Here is a 25,594-nt window from a genome sequence, read left to right as displayed (position 1 = left end):
TTGCTAGTGTGACATTCGACTCTTCAGTCACTGTGTTCGTCACCTTGAAGTATTGCTCAAAGTCGAAGATAAAGTTTTCCAGGGCTTTTTCTTCCCGCACCCCACAGAAGGGTTTCGGTTCTGGGATTTTTATTCTGCTTACTACCATTGCTCCCCCAGATAGGGCTTGGTTCCCTACCGCTCGGATGTGAGATTCACCCTTGCGCTCACATCCGCTATCTCGGCTCTGACGACGTCAAGGGCCGACCGAAAGTCTTCAGACAAATCGGTTACCATCTGAAGTATTGCTTTTTGGGAGCCATCCAGCTCTTCGACGTGCTCCTCTATGTGAGCAACAGAGCCCGTGAGCTATTGCCACATTCAAAGCTACCGGACCGTGCTGTTTTGGTCTCGAGGGTCTCTACCCTCATCATCAATTCTCTGACGGGTAATCCGTCTAGGCGGCCCACTACCGCATCAATTCCATCGGCTTTCTCAGCAATTTCTTGTAGCCGAGTCTCTAGGAAACGGATATTATCCAGGACCTCTCTCAGGTAGAGCATTTGCTCTTCCATCTCTACCAACCTATCCACATGAGACTTGTTCAGGTTCTTCGTCGCCGATATGATCACTGATCTTTTCCTCTGTGAGCCGACTTGGCTCTGATACCAACTGTCACAATTTCTCTTTCGGAAGCTTCTCTTAGCGATTGTGCGGCACTTGTTCCCGCTCACGAACAAGTCAGTCAACTCGAATACGGACTGCCGGTGGCACACTGACTGCCTCTCGCAACATCCACCCCCGTTTTAGGAAAAACGGTTTTAGAAAACGGGTTTAGAGAAAAGGTTTTCATAAGAAGTTTTTGTGAGTGTGAATAAAAAAAGAAAGATTGTAGTAGGCTAGAAAGCGATAAGCAACAACAACAGCTTTATAGAGTACTACTCCAAGTATGGGGAAGTGATGATTAGTCTTATACCCATATAGTGCATTCTGAACAAAAAGCCAACTAGCACCCTTGCATATGCAAAAGGGCGAGTGGTCACTTAAAATGAAAATGTAAAGAAAGCAAGCTAACTAAGCTAATACAACACATGATATGAAAGTATGCTAGAAAGGGGTTGGATCGGGCATGCAGCCATGGGCAACAGGCCCTGACAAGCATGATCGTGACACAGTGCATTGGAGAGCATGGACGAGCTGAAAAGAATGAGAACTTTGATTTGAAGAGGGAAAAAAAGACTAGAAAGGGGAGAAAAAAGAGGAGAGAATAGAAGAAATAAGAAGAAAAATAGAAACGTTTGTCATGGAGCTATCTAGGGTGACTATCAACGAAAACAAAGAGAGTTGTGGTTCGTCTTGGTCCTTCGAATCGGACTCGTCAATTTTGGTGAGCGTCAACATGAGCAGAGTGTGGATTAAACGGATGGAAATCGATATTAAAACTTTTGAGAAATGGATGCATTGTAGAGCAAGGGCCGGTTCAAGGAGGAGGAAGCATCAGCTGTATTAGACGGAATCGCTAGCATGGAGATGATTTAACGAGGTTCATCCACTATGAAAGTAAAAAACATGTTTAGTTGCCTACTAAAATTAACTTCTTTTTTTAGCCTTGCACTTCATAAGGGCTTTTTTCTATAGTTAAAAGTACAGTAGTCAATTGATTAGTCGAGCCCTCTTTCTGGCTCCTAACCGGTTGATAGTTGGTTTTTCAAATTTTTATAATGAAAAATGGACTACCAACCATACAATAGATAAAACCGACTACCAATTTCGATTTCGATCGATATTTCGGTTTTTGGATTTAGTTGATCATCCCTAAATATGGGTGCAGTTTAAGTGGATAACCACATATTTTTCAAGACCAATATACACATATTTTCCAATGAAAAAAATACACATGTTTTAGTTGCCATTTTATTTATATTTCATAATTATTTAACTGTAAGTCAATTGTTTAAAAATTATATGACTTTAAATTGCAAGTTATTTTTTTTATTACCAATTATCTAATAAAAGTTGAGGCAACACAGGTGTTGAATCAGTTAATTAAATGGATTTTTATATGATGAAATAAATAGTAAAAGAAAAATAAGATACATAAATGGATATGGTTTGAATTTTAAATATTTAGGCCTCCTTTTGATAATAATTTGCTTCTTGATTTTGTATTTCCTGTTTTTGGTTTTCTATTTTTTTAAAAACTGAAAAAAAAAAACAAGTTGATAATTGTGTTTTTGTTTTCTATTCTTAAAAAACCAAAACAAATTTTGATAGACATTTTTAGTTTTATATTTTTATAAAAATAAAGCACACTATTTTTACCTTATTTTTTTTATCTAACATACATAATCATTGGAATCTTTAGCCTTTCCTTCTTTGTACCCATTCATGCTTCGCTAAATCATGGCATGGTAAAGGGCATTGTCCGAGTATTTGGCCTTTCCTTCTTCTTATCCGCTTATGATTCACTGAATTATGGCTGATAAAGAGACGAGAGTACAAAAAAAAAATAGTAAATAGAGCTTATCGCAAAAAGATTTGAAATATGAGAAATTTCTCTTGGATTAAAAAAGAAAGAAATGAAAATGGAAACGAAATAAAATAAGGTGTTTCTAGCTCGAGTTTCATATCGATAAATCTCCATATTTCTCCCAATTATATTTGGTAAAACTATATTTCTATTTTTCACTTTAAATTAAATTTCATATTGACAAAACGTACTAGGATTTGTGCTCTAGGATCTAGTAATTAATGTATTATTTTATAAATTATTTCATTATTCTATTTGAAATATTATATTATCCATTGAGTAAAAATTCAAGGCTATTAGTGTATTCTATAAAAGTATGTAGTTGACATACGGGTGAGTTATATTCATGAAATAACCTAAAGGGCTATATGGATAAGTTTTGGTGTTGTATCCTAGTGACAGAATGTATACGACCTACTTTAAACTGTTATAAATGATTCAATCCAAATTGTTCATGTGGAAATATACGATTGAGGGTATCATATTGTTGGGATTTATGTTCTAAATTTCATAGTTTGTAATCTTGTACACTATTATTTATTAATAAAATAAAGAGGTATTTCATTCATTTATTAGTCTTGCATAACTTAATCCCATAAACTATGATCCATGGTTATTTAATGCAACTTGAACGGTATGTGATAGACATACAGTTGGATGTGTTCAAGTATTAACCTAAAAGGTCAAAAGTATATAGATAAGGTTGGGCAGTTTATCCTAGTAATACTTTAGATATGACTCACTTTGTAAATATTACAAGTATTGTAAGCGTTACGAACGATTTGATTCATGTCATTCATGTAATAGACATGCGAGTGGATGTGAATTTGTATAAGACTAGACCACAGAATAATTAATCTTTCACCATAACACCGTTGATTGAAAAGATTAATATTTCATAGGATGACTGTAGGTAACTCAATCTCAATCCCCAGTGAGTTATGGACTTCTGTCTATGAGAGATTTCCCTTTGATTTGTACGGGTAAAAGTGCCCTCTCGCCTACACAATATGCCTTAATTTTTGGGACATGACCGAGTGAGGAAATGGGATAACTAAAGGAACTCTTATCAAAGAGTATCTATGAGCAGAAGCAATATTGTTCCATATTCATTGTGACAAAAATAACGCATTCACAATCAAACAGACAAGTTATGCATTTAACAACAAATTACGACATCTTTTTCAAACATAAACAACAAAGGAACGAGAGACATACTAGTTAAAGAACTCTTCTTCTCTTTAAGTCTCGCTCTCGTCAAGTCAGCAACGCTCGCTGTCGCTGAGATCATCAAGCCTATCGTCCACCAAATCTCGCTGTCGTCTACCACCGACTTCTCACGAACAAGCAGAAAGGAGGACACCACCACTCGGTAACCTCGATATTCTCGGAGTGAGAATCTAGGAGGTGTGGGCTATGTTGCATTTGGTAAAGAGGACGAGGAAACAATGATCATTTACAATGACCAAGCAAGTGGGAGAGATATGGAGTCTATCGCATAGACGGATGCTTGATCACTACTACAGAAATTAGATTACTTGACATTTTCTCAATGTCAAGTAAAGGGTATACTTGATACTTATAAAAGCGTCGAGTATTCGAGTGTCAAGTATAGTGTGATAACTTGACTCCAAAAAAACGTCAAGACAAATGTTTCTTGATACAATTTTCATGTCAAGAAAGATAATACACTTGACATTGGTGGTATGTCAAGTTTATTGATTCTTGACATTGATTACATATCATATATAATAACTTTTTGACATTTTTTATTTGTCAAGTATATGTCTTTTTTTTTTTCAAATTAAATGCCCCAATCGATATTCTCATTTTCTGCTTTGTATTCCAACAATACAATTACATGAACTAAATAAACATTATACATTTAAGATCTATCAACTCAATATATTCACTAAAAATCCATATGTTCAACTATGACCTTTCATATGAACACTCCTCACAAATTACAACAATATTTCTCTTTCACATGTACATGCACAAAATAAAATGTCAACTATTGCTTTTGTATACAAAACTCAACTTTCAACAAACATAAAAGTGACAAATTGTTTAATAAGTAACCTCTCAATAAAGTACATTATTTAATCTATATATTGAGCTTTGAAGTCTATAGATTGAGAACTAAAGATCAGCAAGCCATGTTTAAGCAAGTCAACCTGCAAAATAAAATAAAAGGCGATAACATCAAATTTCAAAATATATAAATAAGTGTTAAGAAACAACAACGAAAAAATTCACACACAAGGAAAAATGTACATGATTGGTTTACTTTATGCAATGGAAAAATATCATACTCGAAACTTAAAAAATATCTACAACTTAAATAGTTATGGACTTACTGGGATTTTATTCATTCTCTTTTGACCATATTCAAACTAACACTTACCTTTTGCTACAAAACAAACGAAGATGGGAGAGATTTGAGAAAATATAACAAAGAAGAAGAAGATTATCAACAAATCAAGAATATGCTAAAATTTAAAATAGAAGAATGCAGATCTACCTTTCTCCAACTTTCACAACTTTGACAAAAAAATAGAGAATATTGGAAGCCCAATCTTATCTACAAGCAATACAAAATTTCTTCAAAATTTCATTCACCAAAATAACCAATTAACTCCAAATAAATTATCCAAAGTGTGGCTTGATTCGAATGCCACTAATAAACTACAACAAAGTAATCTAACCTACGAAAAGTTCAATAATAATGGTTACAAAACGAAAATACCAGCAACTATGTAACAATTCCAAAAGAGATTCAAGACCTCAATACCTATCAAAATTTCGAAACATCGTTAACTTTGTTGGACAGTGGCTCCAATCCGTTGAAATCTTTGAATTAAACATCAAAAATTGAAAATAACTCAATTATTAGACCAATACTTCAATGGGTATCAAAGAACTCTTAATACTAACCTCCAAACTTACCAAAACCTTGCCAAGATCGGTCTCAAACCTATTGGACAGTAACTCAACTCTTTCCAACACTTCAAAATCAATCAATAAAGAAGATGCTACAATTCTTTATGGCTATACAACTTTGCTTCCAACAATATTTTTTCATATGGTTACTTAAGTAAAATGGCACATGACTTTTAGGACACCAAGCATTAGAAATCTATTTTTATGATATTTATAATAACTTTTAGTAAAACAATTTTTTTTTCATCTCCTATTATTTATATTCATTTCCCTTTAACGATTTATTTTTTTCTACATCTTTTCGTCTTCTATATATTTATTTGTTTTAGATTTTTTAAATCTTTTATACCTTAATCTCGGTGTCTTAAATGTTAGAAGTTTTAAAACTTAATGCAAATATCAATTTTTACCTATAATTTTTGGAGTTGTATCAATTAAAATCTTAAACTAATAACTGTATCAATTTAAACTCTAACTTTTATAAATGTATCAATTTTACAGCTTACTCTAGATTTTGTTTGCCCAATATCCTGTGGAACTTTTGATTTCAATCACTTCAGCTCATAAATTTCATAAGTTAATTTATTTAGACTTTTCTTCACGATTAGCTTTGAAAATCATCTGTATATTGATTCTCAAATGTGTGTAGATTTCTTCAAATGTCAAGTGTACAAAATCAATGATTAATTTATTTAGCTTGATTTTTAAAATCATTGGTAAAAATAGATAACAAATAAAGAAATTTAGAGATGAAATAGTATCCATAGACTCAATTTTCAAAAATAAAAACAAAAAATTAAATGATTAGCAAATGAGACTTAAATAATTACGAAACATGACTTAAAATATCACATCAAATTTTCAATTCTTTCGTATCGTTTTGTAACATATAAGTTGTAACTAGCCACCATGCATGGAACTCTATACAAGAGTTTTAGCATTTCACATTATTACGTTTTGGATTGGGTGAGGACCATCTAACGGGTCCTTTTGGCATGCAACTTTCAAGCGTTGATAGATCCACTGTCGCCGTTTGTTCCTACTTTCCCTTAGCAATTTTAAGAGTGTCCGAGCGGCGAGAGGTCTGAGCCTCGGGCACAATTAGTTGTGGAGATGATTGTTGAATGAATGGTAATGCATTGTTAGTCAATGTTGTGGGTTCTAAAGGGAGGATGTTTCTTGGAGCTGCCATGAGGGTTGTGGGAGAAGACATGATGAAGAGGAACAAGTACATGAAAAGGAAAGGACCACATCTTAAAGTCATTGAAATATAGGAAGTGAAAATTAAATAATTCAAAACACAAAAGATAAATAATTCATATGAATTGTGAGATGTTGAGGGATTAGGTTTTAAATAGGATTTTATGTAGAGAAGAGAGAAAGTTCATTGTACAAATTTAAAGAAGGCAGTTGTTGCTTTGGTGTATTTGTTTTTTATTTGCTATATTTGTGCATTTCACAAACTCATTTTTTCTAAGTTTGTAAGAATATCAACTTTCTTAAACCTCATTCTATGATTGCTAAATGATAAAATTTCCTCATCCTTTATAAATTTCCCGATTTTGTTTATCATTTAATCATTCTCTTGTTTGGTCAATGATTTAAGCCGGTAATTATTGTATTTTTAGTTCTATGTTTTCTAAATTTATGCTTGTTTATATTTTAAAAAAGAAATACTCTAATTCTTAGTCAAATTCTAAAACCAAAATAAGTTTTTGAAAACTACTTTTTTAATTCTTAAAGTTTAGTTTGGATTATGAAAATTTTGGTGAAAATTGATAATCAAAAGGGGACTTACGTGAAAATAGTGTTTATAAGTTTAATTTTTAAAAATAATTATATGAAAAGTCAAATAATTACCCAATAGAACTCTATATCAAATGAAAATTTGTTTTAAAAAAACATAGAACAAAAATAGAAAATTTGGTATAAAACAATTATTCACTAGTGTTAAAAGACTATCTAAACGTAGCTATGAATAATTGTTTGGTCTACTCTTTAAGTAAGGGGCATTTCCCCAATTTTAAAGTTTAAATTTGAAAATCTATATTCAAATATTGGTAATATAATACTACTTGTCCTCATTTACTCTAATGACCAAAAAATGTACTTAAGTGCATCTTAGAATGCACTTATTGTTGTAGCTCACACCATCTATACACATAAAAGTTCTAGGAAAAAAAGAAGAAGAAGAAAGAAGAGTTTACATGTGACAAATATTGGATGGATATGAGTAAGTAGGTGCGTTGCAAAAATATGAGTAAGGGTGAATCATAGGTCGGTCTATTAGATGTAAAATTGGTTAGTTGGTCATTCCCAAATACTTCTTATGGATCCTCCTCCACCAATAAATAAGGCCTGTTCTTTAACTGTTCAACAAGAACAGCAGATCTCAGCCTCTGCCCATCCTTCATCTGCTGTCACCTTAGCTGTTCACAAGCTAGAAAACAATCGACAATCACAGCCAAACCATAACCCAAATAATTCATCCAAACAGAACAAGAATAGGCATGTATGCACATATTGTCATATTTCTGGTCACACCATTGACAAGTTCTATAAACTACATGGTTATCCACCTGGTTATAAGCCAAGAAACATAACAAATAATCAAGTTCATAAGGTCCCTAATGCTGCCTCTTCTGCTTCAAGTCCAGTCGTTGACACTACTCAAACAACACCTACATCTTCTGTCAACCTCCACAATGAAACACTTACTGATTGTCACAATATACTCACCATGCTTCAGTCCAAACTATCAACTGTTAAGGTTAACAATGATGCTATTAATCATGTAGCAGGTACATAATCTTCCAATATTCTTTTAGTGACTGAATTGTTGACTCAGGTGCTTCCGCACATATATGTTTTCAAAAACATATCCTTGCTGATTTGAAGCCTTTTGCTAGTTCTATTCTTTTGCCTAACAAAACACACATATCGGTTCACTTTGCTGGCTCACTTGTCCTATGTGGGTCCATAACTCTTCATCATGTGCTCTTTGTACTAGAATTTCAATATAATTTGTTATCTATCAATGCTCTCATGTCCGATAATTATCTATTTGTTCAATTTTCAAATGAATATTTTGATATTCAGGCCAAATCCACTTTGAGGACGATTGGCACGGGTAAACTACATAATGGTCTGTATCTTTTGGAGAATCCATATGAAACTTCCATTGTCCGTGATGTCTCACATCCTTTTTCTGAGCTATGGCATTCTAGGCTTGGCCATCATTCTCTCTCTTGTTTATCAGCTTTAAAGAACATTTTGTCACTTGATTCTTCTTCATTGCATCACTCACATCCTTGTGAAATCTGTCCACTAGCAAAACAAATGAGATTAGCTTTTGATCACATAATCATAAAGCATCTACTCTTTTTGATACTATACATGCTGATGTTTGGGGACCTATTTCTACATGTTCTTATGCTGGTTATAAATACTTCCTTACCTTGGTTGATGATCACAATAGATATACTTGGGTGTTTTTTATAAAAAAGAAATATGACGTCCTCTATATCATCCCACACTTTTTTGCATATATAGAAACTCAATATAACAAGAAAATCAAAAAATTTCATTCAAACAATGCCCCAGAATTATGTTTTACTGAATCTTTTCTTCAAAATGGTGTTATTCATCAATTTTCTTGTGTGGGAAGACCAGAGCAAATCTTTGTTCTTGAGAGAAAACATCAGCACATAATGAATGATGCTCAAGCCCTTTTCCTCCACTCTCGAGTTCCTTTGCATTTTTGGAGTGAATGTATCTTAACATCAGTTTTTCTCATCAACCGTACTCCATCATCTCTTTTAAACTGGAAGACTCCATATAAGCTTTTACATGGCAAGGCAACTGACTATTCTCTTCTCAGAACCTTCAGATGCTTATGTTTTGCATTTTCTTTACAAAATGGCATAACCAAGTTCAACCCACGTGCCACACCTGCTATTATTGTTGGATATCCACCTGGTATGAAGGCTTATAAGTTGTTTAATATTGAAAATAATAAGTTCTTCATATCTCGAGATGTTGTCTTCCATGAATCACTTTTTTCTTTTCATAAAGTTACTTCCAAAAATGATCAACCATCTTGTCTTCATGACCTTGTTTTACCCAAATCAGTTGATGTCCATTTCTCCCCTCAGCCGATATATTGTTCAACAGTCAATGAGTAGGCCCCTTTGTCCAGCACACCTACCGATGCCTCTAATCCTACTAATTTTTCTTCACCCAATGACCCTTCAGTCGACAATCCTATTTTTACAAGCTTACCCTTTTTATCTAGCCCTGCAGTCCCTTCAGCTCCAAATAAATCACCTCTTTTATCCACTTTACCGCCTTCTAGCCTTGTCATACTATAGTCTAATCCATCCTTCACCCCTGTTTCTAAACCAAGTACATCTACCCCCATCACACAGCCTGCTGTCTCCCAACCCAATCCATCTGTTCCTACCTTTGAACCAAGAAAATCCACTCGACTTTCTAAGCCCCCTTCTTATCTCCAAGACTACCATTGTAGCCTTTTTCACTCAACTCTTTTCCCTTCTTCCTTCTCTTGTTATCCCATATCATATGTTTTATCATATGAAAGCCTCTCCCCAAATTTTTAAACCTTTTCCTTGGCTGTGTCTTCTCATTATGAGCCTCAATTTTATCACCAAGCTCTCCCTTTTGATCATCGGAAGGAAGGTATGCGACTTGAGATTCAGGCCATGGAAGACAATCATACTTGGGATGTTGTGGTTCTACCTCCAACAAAACATACAATCTGTTGCAAATGGGTCTATAAGATCAGACATAAAGCTGATGGAATAGTGGAGAGATACAAGGCATGGCTACTTGCAAGGGCTATACTCAACAAGAGGGATTGGATTTTATTGAGACTTTTTCCCCTGTTGCAAAGCTAGTCACTGTTCGAGTTCTCCTTGCTATGGTTGTCTCTCATAATTGGAACCTCATCCAATTAGATGTGAATAATGCATTCTTCCATGGTGATTTTTTTAAGGAGGTATACATGGATCTCCCCCTCGGCTACGAGCCTCTGGGTTTTTCTAATCTAAATGGCAAGCTTGTATGCAAACTCAAGAAGTCCATATACAGTTTGAAGAAAGCCTCACGACAGTGGTTTGCAAAATTCTTTGATGTTTTGATTGAGCTAGGCTTCTCTCAATCGAAAGTTGATTATTCGTTGTTTTTTTGTGGTCAAGGTAACTCATTCATTGCCCTCCTTGTCTATGTTGATGATATAATCCTCATTGGAGCAAATTCACAATAAATCAATCAACTAAAGACCTTGTTGCACAACTGTTTTAAGCTAAAAGACCTTGGATCTCTCAAATATTTCTTAGGTCTCGAGTTAGCAAGATCACATAGAGGTATATCTGTTTCTCAGAGGCACTATACACTTCAATTATTGGAAGAGGCTGGTTTATTAAGTGCTAAACCAGTTTCTGTCCCTTTAGATCCTACTGTCAAGTTGAAGAAATCAGATGATGATTTTTTACAATATCCATCTCCTTATAGAAGATTGGTTGGAAAACTTCTTTACTTAACTATCACAAGGTTGGATATAGTTTTTGCGGTTAACAAACTTAGTTAGTTTGTAGCTTCCCCTTGCAAAACACACCTTGCAGCAGCTCACCACTTGTTAAAGTATTTAAAGTCTTCACTAGGATAACGAATTATGATATCCCCAACAAAGAATTTTCATTTAAAGGCATTTTTAGATTCTGACTAGGCATCTTGTATTGATACAAGAAAATCCACTTCCGCTTTTGTATTTTTTGGGTCGACCCTCTTATATCATGGAAATCTAAAAAGCAAAGTATCGTATCTTGTTCTTCCGCCGAAGCAGAGTATAGAGCACTTGCCTCCACAGCTTGTGAAATTGTCTGGTTGACGTCCTTACTCAAGGATCTGTGTTTACCTGTTGTGCAACCATCTACCATTTTCTATGATAATCAAGCAGCCATATATCTTGCCACTAATCCAGCTTTTCATGAAAGAACCAAGCATATAGAACTTGATTGTCATTTTATCAGAGATAAAGTTGTTGATGGATCCTTCAAACTCTTACCAATTACATCTAAAAGCCAACTAGATGATATTTTTACAAAAGCTCTACCTGCTTCAGCTCATTTCTCCATTTTGTGCAAGTTGGGTATCATCAACTTATATGGTCCAACTTGAAGGGGGATATTAGATGTAAAATTGGTTAGTTGTGCATTAGTTACATTTTCTGTTAATAAGTTTTTTTAGTTATGCCCCTTTTAGTCTATTTACATTATTGATGATGTATAAAAATGCTGCTAATGAAAGAATAAAATATGGGGGAATGAATATTTCTTTCCCTTTCCAAATATCTTCAGTTTTTCCACTTTAATATGATCGGTATTGATTTTCAGCAAAAACTATCATCGACCACCAATATGTCGGTTTTTCAGTCAGTTTCCAGTAGGTTTTGAGTGAATAGGGATGTTATATGGCCAACGACATGGGCAATCGATTGCTTTTGGTTGGTTTTGTTGTGGCGTTCGACTCCATCGCGTCACAGACAGCGCATTGGAGAGCATGGATGAGCCGAAAAGAATGAGAACTTTGATTTGAAGAGGAAAAAAAAGACTAGAGAGGGGAGGAAAATAGAGGAGAGAATAGAAGAAATGAGAAGAAAAATAGAAACGTTCGTCATGGAGCTATCTAGGGTGACTATCAACGAAAACAAAGAGAGTTGTGGTTCATCTTGTTCCTTCGAATCGGACTCGTCGATGATGGTGAGCGTCAACATGAGCAGAGTGTGGATTAAACCGATGGAAATCGATATTAAAACTTTTGAGAAATGGATGCGTTGTAGAGCAAGGATCAGTTCAAGGAGGAGGAACATCAGCTGTATCAGACGGAATCATCTGGCATGAAGATGATTTAATGAGGTTCATCCACTATGAATGAATTTTTTAAAACTCCCTAATCAAAAGGAAATGGTTGGGGTTGTGTTTTATAAAGAAGAAAAGGAAATGGAGGGAAAAGAGATGAAAAGAAAGTAAAAAAATGTTGAGTTGCCTATGAACATAACTTCTTTTTTTAGCCTTGCACTCCATAGGGATTTTTTTTTTATAGTTAAAAGTACAATGGTCGACCGGTTAGTCGAGCCCTCTTTCTGGCTCTTAACCGTTTGACAGTTGGGTTTTCAAATTTTCATAATGAAAAATCGACTACCAACTATACATTGGATAAAACCGACCACCAATGTCGCTTTCGATTGATATTTCGATTTTTGGATTTAAGTTGATCATCCAAAAATGTGGGTGCAGTTAGGTGGATAACCACATATTTTTCAAGACTTTTCCTATGAAAAAATACACATGTTTTAGTTGTCGTTGTATTTATATTTCCTAACTATTTTACTGTAAGTTAATTGTTTAAAAATTACATGACTTTAAATTGCAAGTTACTTTGTTTATTACCAATTATCTAATAAAAGTTGATGCAAAACATGTGTTGAATCAATTAATTGAATGTCATTGTTATATGATGAAATAGATAAAAAAAGAGAAAATAAGATAGATGGATATGGTTTGAATTCTAAATATTTAGGACTCCTTTCATAATCATTTGCTTCGATATTTTTTATTTTTGTTTTTGGTTTTCTATTTTTTTAAAAGCTAAAAAAAAACAAGTTGATAATTGTGCTTTTGTTTTCTATTCTTAAAAAACCAAAACAAATTTGGATGACTTTTTTAGTTTTATATTTTTAATAAAAATAAAATCAATTGATTTTTACCTTATTTTGTTTTATCTAACATACATAATCATTGGAGTCTTTAGCCTTTCCTTCTTTGTGTCCACTCATGCTTCGCTAAATCATGGCGTGGTAAAGAGAATTGTCTGAGTGGTTGGCCTTTCCTTCTTCTTGTTCACTTATGTTTCACTAAATTATGGCTCGTAAAGAGATAAGAGAACAAAAAAATAGCAAATAGAGCTCATCGCAAAAAGATTCAAAATATGAGAAGTATCCCTTGGATTCAACAAGAAAGAAATGAAAAATGGAAACGAAATGAAATAAGGTATTTCTAGATCGAGTTTCATATTGATAAATCTCCATATTTCTCCCAATTATATTTGATAAAATTATATTTCTATTTTTCACTTTAAATTAAATTTCATATTGATAAAACGTACTAGTGGGATTTGTGCTCTAGGATATCGTAATTAATGTATTATTTTATAAATTATTTCATTATTCTATTTGAAATATTATATTATCCATTGAGTAAAAATTCAAGGCTATTAGTGTAATCTTGAAAAGTATGTAGTTGACATACGGGTGAGTTATATTCATGAAATAACCTAAAGGGCTATATGGATAAGTTTTGGTGTTGTATCCTAGTGACAGTATGGATACGACCTACTTTAAACTGTTATAAATGATTCAATTCGAATTGTTCATGTCCAAATAAATTACCCAAAGTGTGGCTTGATTCGAATGCCACTTCAAAACTACAACAAAGTAATCTAACCTACGAAAAGTTCAATAATAATGGTTACAAAACGAAAATTCCAGCAACTATGTAACAATTCCAAAAGAGTTTCAAGGCCTCAATACCTATCAAAATGTCGAAACATCGTTAACTTTGCTAGACAATGACTCCAATCCGTTGAAATCTTTGAATTGAACATCAAAAATTGAAAATAACTCAATTATTAGACCAATACTTCAATGGATATCAAAGAACTATTAATACTAACTTCCAAACTTACAAAATCTTGCCAAGATCGGTCTCAAAACTATTGGATAGCAAATCAACTCTTTCCAATGCTTCAAAATCAATCATTACAGAAGATTCTACAATTCTTCATGGCTACACAACTTTGCTTCCAACAATATGTTTTCATATGGTTACTTAAGTAAAATGACACATGGCTTTTAGGAAATCAAGCATTGGGCATCTATTTTTATAATATTTATAATAAATTTTTGTAAAACCAATTCTTTTTTTTTCATCTTCTATATTTTATATTCTTTCCCCTTTAACGATTTATTTTTTTTTTTACATCTTTCTATCTTCTATATATTTATTTGTTTTAGATTTTTTTAAAATATTTTATACCTTAATCTCGGTGTTTTAAATATTACAAGTTTTAAAACTTAATGCAAATATCAACTTTTACCTAGAGTTGTATCAATTAAAATCTTAAACTAATAACTGTATCAATTTAAACCCTAACTTTTATAAATGTATCAATTTACACCCTACTCTAGATTTCGTTCACCCAATATCATGTGAAACTTATGATTTCAGTCACTTAAACTCATAAATTTCATAGGTTAATTTATTTAGACTTTTCATCACGATTAGCTTTGAAAATAATCCATATATTGATTCTCAACTGTGTGTAGATTTCTTCAAATATCGGGTGTATAAAATAAATGATTAATTTATTTAGCTTGATTTTTAAAATCATTGGAAAAAATAGATAACAAAGAAAAAAATTTAGAGATGAAATAATATCCATAGACTTAATTTTCAAAAACAAATACAAAAAATTAAATGATTAGCAAACGAGACTTAAATACTTATGAAGCGGGACTTAAAATATCACATCAAATTTTCAATTCTTTCGTTTCGTTTTGTTACATATAAGTTGTAACTGGCCACCATGCATGGAACACTATACAAGATTTTTAGCATTGCACATTATTACGTTTTGGATTGAGTGAGGACCATCTAACGGGACCTTTTGGCATGCAACTTTCAAGCGTTGATTGATCTACTGTCACTGTTTGTTCCTGCTTTCCCTTAGCAATTTTAAATGTAATGACCAGATCCTTACACATTATGATCCGACCGCTACGCCATGCATACTTAAACTTTTCTATCATGAAATGAGTTTTGGTGAAAATTTCAAAGAACATATCTAAATTTTTATTAATTAGATAAAGCTATATAAAAAGTTTATTTATCAAAACACCAGGATCCATAAAACATTTGCATGGTGGTACAAAATGCATATGCCTATGATAGTGAGTTTGATGGTTGGCCATTTGAGCGACGTCCAATTCTGCCATCTACGTTGTATTCTTACCTACAAAGTCTGTAAAAATATAGGATGAGTATATAATATACCCAGTAAGTAGTTCTCACGTAGGGTAGTGACCAAATGCACAATCACAAGCAACATGTCATGAAAACATATGCTCGGGTCCAAAAACGTATAATAACATGTGGTGGTCGGTTATGCTTCCAACATAAATCTCTCCGCCCTGATAGGAAGATGAGGACTTAAGCGAAAACTAACCCATCTGATGATTAGTGGGTCATGCAGTCAGTAGGGCCAGAGTCGCATCCAACATCAACCATTAGCATAAACGTAATATTGGACTAGAGAGGTGCAACCATACATACCCTGCCAGCCCATAAATTTCTCCGCCCTGATAGGGAGATGAGGACATAAGCGAAAACTAACTCATCTGATGATTAGCGGGTCATGCAGTCAGTAGGGCCAGAGTCGCATCCAACATCAACCATTAACATAAACGTAAGATTGGACTGGAAGCATAACTTGCACCTAATTAAAATTTGATTTTTACGTAATCGTGAACAAACATCATGCGTGGGGTCCCTTGTAGAGAAACGTGTTCTAAACATGTAATGCAATATAACAATGAACATAACCATGCAACATAATAAAGGTACACTACCATAGAACATTTAAAGAGAGGGTGAGATAAACTATTTACCTTGACGGTGATCTAATTATTCCTTATTATTCTTTATGATTTGATCAGTAGAGCTTTCCCTTTTTAAACTAAAAGGAAATTTGGGCAGCACCTTACCCGAGCTTTTTCTCTTTTAGCCTCACAGAACTTCCTCACTCACACTTACTCTTTCACATGATTCTTTGTTACTGAGATTTGTTTGAGAATGGGTTAAATCTTTGGCAAAGGGTCCTATTTATAGTAGTTTTCAACTCTTCTCAGTGTGACAAATCATCCTACAGGTGGCTTCTTTAGAATTACTTAGGGTTTAAGGATTCCTTTCAATAAGACACCTAATCTTGGCTAACGTTTGCCCTTACGTCATCATTCTTTGTTTGTATTCAATTTTAGGGTTTTTCTATGTATAATCTATAAGATCGTGGCCAAATTCAACGCATAATCCACGCTTCTGTCCAAATCTCGCTCTTTCCAGCTTTCTCGCTGGTTTGACTCTCGCGACTTCCGCTCTCGCTCTCACTGTCGCTGTTCGCGCTCTCGCTCTTGCTGTCACTGGTCGCGCTCTCGCTGGCCTCGCTCTTGCTCTCACTCCCGCTCTCGCTCTCTCCAATGTTCTCTCCAATCTCGCTAGTTTTCACGCGTGGTTGCCTTCACTACTTGTGGATTCCACTTCCTCTTTTTAACTCTTTCAAATCTTAAGAGTATATGGGCAATTAATTCACCTCCAATTCGTCCAATGAGTAGTGTCCAAACAAAAGTTATCTACTGCCCGTTGTCTCCTAAATTAGTCCAACTTCCAATTAATCCTCCTTGATTCTGCTCCTTATTCATTATTTTTGGATAATGAATAAATTTCCTATTTTTTTCCCTTCTAAATTTCCACCCCTTTAAATAAAATTTCATCCTGCTTAATATTTGACATTTAATTTCCTGTATGCATACAAATTTGGGTCGTTACATTAAAAGTGTTCGAGCGGCGAGAAGACCGAGCATCGAGCGCAATTAGTTATCGAGATGATTGTTGAATGAATGGTAATGCATTGTTAGTCAATGTTGTGGGTTCTAAAGGGAGGATGTTTCTTGAAGCTGCCATGAGGGTTGTTGGAGAAGACATGATGAAGAGGAACAAGTACATGAAAAGGAAAGGACCACATCTTAAAGTCATTGAAATATAGGAAGTGAAAATTAAATAATTCAAAACACCAAAGATAATCAATTCATATGAATTGTGAGATGTTGAGGGATTGGGTTTTAAATAGGATTGTGTGTAGAGAAGAGAGAAAGTCCATTGTACAAATTTGGAGAAGGCAGTTGTTACTTTGGTGTATTTTTTTTTATTTGCTATATATGTGCATTTCACAAACTCATTTTTCCTAAGTTTGTAAGAATATCAACTTTCTTCAACCTCATTCTACGTTTTCTTAATGATAAAATTTCCTCATCATTTATAAATTTTTTGATTTTGTGTAACATTTAATCATTCTCTCGTTTGGTCAATGATTTAAGCCAGTAATTATTGTAGTTTTAGTTCTATGTTTTTTAAATTTATGCTCGTTTACATTTTAAAAAAGAAATACTTTGATTCTTAGTCAAATTCTAAAAACAAAATAAGTTTTTGAAAACTACTTTTTTAATTCTTAAAATTTAGTTTGGATTATGAAAATTTTGGTGAAAATTGATAACCGAAAGGGGACTTACGTGAAAGTAGACTTTATAAGTTTAATTTTTAAAAGTAATTATATGAAAAGTCAAATAATTACCCGACAGAACTCTATATCAAATGAAATTTTTTTATAAAAAAACATAGAACAAAAATAGAGAATTTGATATAAAACATCTATGAATAATTGTTTGGTCTACTCTTTAAGTAAGGGGCATTTCCCCAATTATAAGGTTTAAATTTGAAAATATATATTCAAATATTGGTAAAATAATACTACTTGTGATTTACTCTAATGACCAAAAAATATACTTAAGTGCATCCTAGACTGCACTTATTGTTGTAGCTCACACCATCTATCAACATAAAAGTTATAGGAAAACAATTAAAAAAAAAAGAAGAAGAAAAAGAAAGAAGCGTTTACATGTGACAAACATTGGATGGATATGAGTAAGTAGGTGCGCTACAAAAATATGAGTAAGGGTGATCATTGGTTGGTCGGTATTGATTTTCAGCGAAAACTACCACCGACCATCAATACGTCGGTTTTCGTCAGTCAGATTCTGACAGGTTTTGAGTGAATAGGGATGCTAAATGGCCAACCACATAAATGGATCTTTTAAGATTGTTTCAACACATAAATGGATCTTTTAAGCTTGAAAAATTTTTGCTCTTGACCCTGTTCTATAAACCCCTCTAGTTGAGACATATAGATCTTTTCTTCAAGATAGCCACTCAGAAATCTTGTCTTAACGTCCATCTAATAGACTTGATCATGGCAATGACAGCACCAAAAATGTGTTATCTTCCTCTACTTAATTCAGGATCGTTAAGTTATTTAATGTGGTTAATTGATGGTTTTGTAGGACTAGAGTATACAAGAGGTTGAATGAAGCGTTCGAGATGAAAAGACGTCAAAATGGCCAAGATAGGAGCTAAATTGCACAAATGGAGGAAAAGGGCCAAGAAAATTGAAGATTCTTCCCAGTCGGAGCGTCGCAATTCTCGAATTGAGCATTATGCAATGCTACAAGGCAGTAGCTACCCATTCCATGAAGAACAGGGCAGCATTACAATACTACAAACTTGAAGGTGGAAGCGCGAGAGACATGGTAGCGTTGTGACGTTGTGTGCAACATTGCAACGCTACGACGACTACTATAAATAACTTTTAGTTCGAGGTTAAAAGGGAGAATACCATCATTCTGATTTGACTCAATTTTTTCCTCTCCTTTGAACAGAATATTGAACTTTCTTTCACTTTGAACACCATAAAACTGTTAGGATTGGTGTCTGATGACATGCAGAAATGCACGTCATCTTAGGCCTTTTATTTAGAATTATGAGGATAATTAAGCAGAATGTGCGGCAATTATGTTAGGAATTCATGAGAAAATGAGTTTGCATCGTTCAGCATCAAGAATCTTGGCTAACCCACTATTATGCGTTCAATTGTCTATATTTGTAGCTAACGCGGGAATCAGACACAGACACAGAAATCGGGCTATCACATAGACAATTGTATGTAGAGAAATTCTCCATCACAAATGCGAACGCATACGATCAACGCATGGGTGTTGCGGTAATCAACCGCATGCTTCCATCGCATAGGAGTTGCGATCATCAAGTGATTTCGGTCATCGTGTAGAAGTTGCAGTAATCAAGCGAATGCGGTAGTTTCAAAATTGTGGCTACACGATGATAACCATAATAGAGGGATGAATGCAAGGTAGGTGGGATGAAGGCATCAACTCATATCTCGAGAAAATCAAAAGATGATGTTGACATTTCACCTACCACGCCGTTGGCAGCAGAGAATTCAGAAAAGGACAAACGCGCCGCGAATGTCGGAGTCAGAGCAGGTCCATTAATGGTGTTAGCGATCTAGCTCTATAAATAGAGGTCGTTGAGCAAAATTGCAAATCATCCAAGGTTCCCTACCTTTGGGTGGATCCTTGTGATCCAGACCAAAGCATTAGAAGAAAGCTTGAGAGTTCTTCATCTCCTTCATCCATTTCGAGTGACGACCGGAGCCTTCACCGGAGTTAGATCTCGAGAGAGTCAGCTCCACCGCCCTTCCATGGCACCACCGGAAGCCCTGACACACATCTGTTGGAAGTAAGACATTGCTTCCAGCTAGCCTTTTCCATTTCTCTTCTTTTCTTATATTGTATTGTATTACATTTTGGATTAAGAAATTAATACATTGTGTGTTCAATGCATTTCTATGTTTCCTTCGATTCCATCTCCATCTTTCTTTGCTTAGCATCTTTAACATTCATTGCATCACTTAGTGAGATTGTGAGAGTATCGCATACTTAGTCATGCGAATTAGAGATATGAAGCATGTAGCAAACCACCGGAAGGTGTGCGTTGTGCGAGTGTGTGAGAAAACCTTATTTGCTTAAGTGTGAAGCTATAGCAATGCCTGTCTATAGGCAGACGCAATGCTTGTCTATGAGTAAAGTCAGTAACAACCAACTACCCAGGAGAGTAAGTGGTTGGTGACATTAAGCAATGTAAGCCAGTGTTCCCTAGAGATAGGAATAATCTTGCGTTAGCCAGGTTTATGCGATTACCTTGTCTTATGAGCGCATCATTCATCATTTAGGCATACTTGGAAGAGTAGTCTAAAATCCAAATCTAAGACTCGAGAGAGCGGATTGGATCGCATAAGCAAGAATGGGGAACTTAGAAATAAGCTCTGTTTGCTATTACACAGCGTATGCACCCTACGGAGAGGATATTGCATGCATCCAAGAAGTAGGATATGATGGCAGTATGCGGTCATCTTGTTTATGTGTGAGAGCACATGAGCAGGAATAGAGACTTAGGAATAAGGCCTCTCGACACTTCGCATATACATTGCATACGCCCTAGATTTAGGCACAAGTGTGTATAGTATGATCGCATAGCTTGCGTTGGTTGAGGTTGCCCTTGCGGTCACTCTTAAGGGTTGCGATGAAGACATCCTCACATTTTATCCATTTTCCATCCATTTACTTCACGTCAACAGTCGGCGTGTCTCTACCTCTCAAGCATACTTCCAAGGCTTTGTCTGTTAGCTAGGAGTAGAAGTAGTTTATAGCTTATACCCTCCATCATTCTTTTATTCAACTGCCGCAAACACATTATCGCATAGCATTTAATTACAAGTTCCTGAGTTCAACCTCGGATCACCCGAGAAACTTGCGTTCACATTATACTTGGTGTGAGCACAAGAAAACTTGTGACGGAAACGCATGGTCATCGCATACATTCGTTAACGCATAGTTTCATTCCAATGCATGACCATCGATGCATGAGAATGCATAACCTAAGGCATGCATCGCATATTGCGTCCCTCTAATTTTCGTCATCAGTGTCCTAATTCTCCCGAAGTCTCATTGTTTGTAATTATACACATTGTTTTATGAATAAAATAATTGTTATTTCATTCTAGCATTTACTCATATCCAATAAACAAAGCTTCATGGTTGTCTTACGTAAACTTAAGCATGTATATATGATATACAAGTGGATCATGACTTAAGTGATAACCTAAATAGGTCTATAGTATAAGGATTAAGGTGGGATACCTGATCCTGGAAATACTACGGATACGACCCGCTTTGTAGAGGTTTGCAAGTGTTGTAAACTACTACAGATAGTAGATCCTGACCATTCATGTTGAGACATGCGAGTGGAGGTGTTCTATACAAAGAGTTTGTATAAGACCGGACCACGAGATAACTAGACTCTGTATATAACGTCTTTGATACTGGAGACTTACATCTCACCTAAATGACTATAGGTGACACGACCTGAATCCTGAGTGTTTTAGGAACTCCTGCCTTTGAAGGCGGTCCTTTGATTAGTATGGGTGAAAATGGCCAAATTGTAACCTTAACATGCCTACCTTTTTGGGGACTTGTCTGATTTTGTAGCTGGGAACTCAATTACACAAGATGGAATTCGCTCCTTCCCCAAAGCAAGAAGTAAGTAGATAGATTGCTCCCTTACGATCTGATTCCGGCGCTTGAACATATTAGCCACAACTTCTCTTTGGAAGAGAGGACTCATTCATAGTAGGACTATGACTTATGTTCATTAGAGGATTCAGTGGTACTTAAGGAGTTAGATATAACTACAGGGACATAACGGTTATTGGTCGAGCTGTACTTATGAGCAATCTGTGAAGGGTTGTCACACTGCTGATTCGTTAAGATGGATGATGACGGAAATTATAAGTCAATTTTACTCGACATCCAACTTCTCTTGGACTCGGTATGCGATGCATGTTCCAAAGATATGCGTTAATAGTCATGCGTCGATGGTCATGCATTGGAGTGAATAATGCGTTAACGAATGTATGCGATGACCATGCGTCTTGCCACAAGTTTTCTTGCATTCACGCCAAGTATAACATCAACGCAAGTTTCTTGGGTAATCCGAGGTCGAACACAAGGACTTGTAGCTATATGTTTGCGATGATGTGCATGCGGCGGTTTAAATAAAAAAAATGGAGAGGATGTTGTGTAAACCCCGAACTCTAGGTTTTCTAGATAAGCATGTTAGCCAAAGGAATGTTGTATTACATATTTATTAAAGTAGCAATTCATGTTTGGTTATAGGAATTATGATGGAAGGGAAGGAAAAACATATTAAGTGAGGGGTGACGTGGCGATTAACCCTTGAACTCGAGAGGCAGCGGGAAGTTTCTGGAAGAGGAACTTCAAAAGCATGGTTTCGGCAATTGACATGAGCAAATTTAGTAAAATCAGTGCCATTCGAAAACTGAGAGGTTTGCGAGGTTGTCTTGCTAGAGAAAGATTGTAGGAGGAGAAGAACAAAAAGTGAAGAAAGTTTAGAGGAGGCAGAATCTCGGGTTAGTCAAGACTCGAGGTGAAGACTGGAAGTTCTAGGCCAAACTATAAAGAATTCTCGGCTAAAATTTTAAGGTAAGAAATTAACTCAATTTTAAACAAGTTTGTAGAAGAAAGTTTCTTGAAAAGAGCTCTGGATTTTGAGTTATGAATTTTTAAAGTTATAAAACAGAATCGGTGCATAAATAGACAGCTGCTTGGGAAGAACAAACAAATAATTCACTGTGGAGAGTTATAGCAAGATATGGGAATGAGGATCTCGCTTATAAAGGAAATCTCGCTGATTTTGTGATAAGGATCTCGCTCTAGAAGGAAATCTCGCTAGGAATTGAGCTAAGTATCGCTAGGATGAAAATTTTCTAGGAAAAGCTTGATCTCGCTAGCAAGCATCTCGCTGATCTCGAGCAAAGATCTCGCTGATCTCGCTAGCAAGGATCTCTCTGATCTCGCTTATGGGGATCTCGCAAGTAGAGATGTCTTTATTGATTTGTTCCTTTAGTAAATGAATTATTTAAGGTATTTTACTAAGAATTCTAAGTAGTTTAACCGAGAATTATGTCCTTTCAAGCCAAGAATAGCTAGGAGAGGTTTATAAACCGTTAAGAGCCCTGAAGAGCGGTGAGTGACTACATAAATTAATGTCTCCAATACTCATGTATATAAGATCAATTAAGTTACAGTGACATTAATGATGAATTTATACTCCCCCAAAAATGGTTGGAGAATAACTTAACGCATGTTTCCCAGCTTATATATGTGTAAAACAGGCCAAGGTATGTCATGTAGTCACTACAAAAGTTAAGTTTCTAATTTTATAATATGCTTCCTAAGGGAAAGCTATGAGAGAATGAGTTCTTGTGTAAATGATAGGCAATGGAACTTAATTTGATGTTACAAAATACCCCGGTACCAAAGGACATTTGAGAAGGTATCTGACCAACTTGGTACCGAAGGACATTTAAGAAGGTACCTGACCAACTTGATACCGAAGGACATTTGAGAAGGTATCTTAATAGCTCGATACTGAAGGACAAGTTTGAGAAGGTATCTGAGCAAAAGTACTTAAGATATAATGGTACTTAGCATGGCCACGTGCACTTAGGCAGTTATGAGTGAGAGGCCGAAGTATGGGTCTCTTGGCCAGTAATAAACGTTGGGAGCTAGAGTGGTTAGGCTCGTTCTCAACTAGAGAATAATAATGGTTAATGATGTCTAAGAATGGTTTAAAGCTACATTTAGAGACAATTGCTTGAGTAACTCGTTAGTATATTTACATGTTTATAGTGATGGAATGCTTGATGTTATACGATTCTATAGTCGCTCACTGGGCTTTTAGCTCACATAATTTTTGTATTTTCCCTTTTCAGGTAGCGGTCAGTTTCCTCAAGGTTGATCCTCCTACTGCTTGCCACTAAAAGACTCGGCTTATTAAGAAGACTTAGGTTGATGATCTGTTTATGTACACATGTTTTGAGAGGGACTAGGGCTTCTTTAGGAATGTTTGGGCCATCTGTGAATAATTCTTTGTAAATGTTATGTCATGACTGTATGCATGTATTTATTTAATCTTTGTAGAACCTTAAGGGAGGATTGTTGTATGCATATATTACTAATGTTTTAAGCAGGTTGGTATTTAGATTAGAAGGCTTGGGCGGTGGGTGCTGGCAGTAGGGCTAGTAACTACTATGGTCGTATCCTCTTCCAAAATAAAAGGGTAATCTGGGTGGGGGTGTGACATGTTGCTATGTTAATACTACTCCTACTCCTATCTATCAGACAACACAATGAGAATATGCATGAAAGGTAGAGATGCGACAAACCTTGACATGAAATAAATGTGTGGGAAAATAGATAAAATGCGGAGATGTTTCATTGCAAAACTTAAGAGTGATCGCAAGGGCAACCCTAGTCAACGTAATCCATGCAATCATGCTACAACCATACATGGGAAGTCATTTTCCAATGGAAATGTGGTGCTCCTAATTCTAGGACACATGTGTTAAATGCAAAAGTGTCCATAGAGCTTATTCCTAAGACTCTACTCTTGTCCTATGCGATGATGCAAAATGCATGAAAGTAAGGTGACCACATTCAATCGTATCCTATCTCTAGGATGCATGCGATGCATTAATAACAAATAGTGCTCATTCCTAAGCACCTATCTCTTGTATTATGTGTTCTAATCTGGCTCTCCCAAGCCTAGATTCTGACCTGACCTTCCCAAGCCTAGATCCTATCCTTAGACTACCCTCCCGAGTATCCCTAATGGATGAATGAAGCATACATAATGCAAGACAATCGCACAAACTTCTCTGACCTACGGTTGTTACTATCCCTAGTGAACAACGCATACCTCGCATAATGCGTCCAACCACTTACCCTCTCGGGTAGTTAGTTGTTGTTGACTTCACTTATAGACAAGCAATGCGTTAGCCTATAGACAGGCATTACAGCAGCTTCACACTAAGAAAATTAGATTACTCACATACTCGCACAACGCACACTTCTCGGTGGGTTGCTACATGCTTCATATCCCTAATCCACATGACTAAGTATGCAATACCCAAGCAATCCCACTAAGTGTTGCAATGAAAGTAAAGATGCTAAATAAGAAGATAGAGATGAAGTCGAAGGAATAAAGAAATGCATTGAAAACACATTGTATTAATTTCTTAATTCAAAATTTCATACAATACAATATAGGAAAAGAAAGGAAAAAGAAATGACTGACTGGAAGCACAACTTTGCTTCCAGCGGATGCGCGTCAAGGCTACCGGTGGTGCCATGGATGGGTGGAGGAGCTGACTCTCTTGAGATCAAACTCCGGTCGAAGGCTCCGATTGTCACTCGGAATGGATGAAGGAGGTGAAGAACTCTCAGCCGTCTTCTCATGTGTT

General features: G+C 35.4%; 1 protein-coding gene across 1 annotated transcript; it reads left to right on the top strand.

Annotated features, from left to right (window-relative positions):
• The first annotated feature begins 7,781 nt into the window (after positions 1-7,781).
• On the top strand, positions 7,782-9,636 carry LOC150037535 (uncharacterized). Its single transcript, XM_090312037.1, has 4 exons — positions 7,782-8,253; positions 8,301-8,446; positions 8,552-8,765; positions 9,239-9,636. The coding sequence occupies exons 1-4, from the start codon at positions 7,782-7,784 to the stop codon at positions 9,634-9,636; spliced, it is 1,230 nt and encodes a 409-aa protein (XP_090168163.1).
• Positions 9,637-25,594: the final 15,958 nt, after the last annotated feature.

Source organism: Benincasa hispida, chromosome 3 (genome assembly GCF_027475165.1).
Source record: "Benincasa hispida cultivar pf3 chromosome 3, pf3_genome.v1.1, whole genome shotgun sequence".
In the NCBI taxonomy this organism is placed as follows: domain Eukaryota; kingdom Viridiplantae; phylum Streptophyta; class Magnoliopsida; order Cucurbitales; family Cucurbitaceae; genus Benincasa; species Benincasa hispida.
The sequence above is the reverse complement of the archived record's forward strand: the minus strand, read 5'-3'. Positions and strand labels throughout refer to the sequence as shown.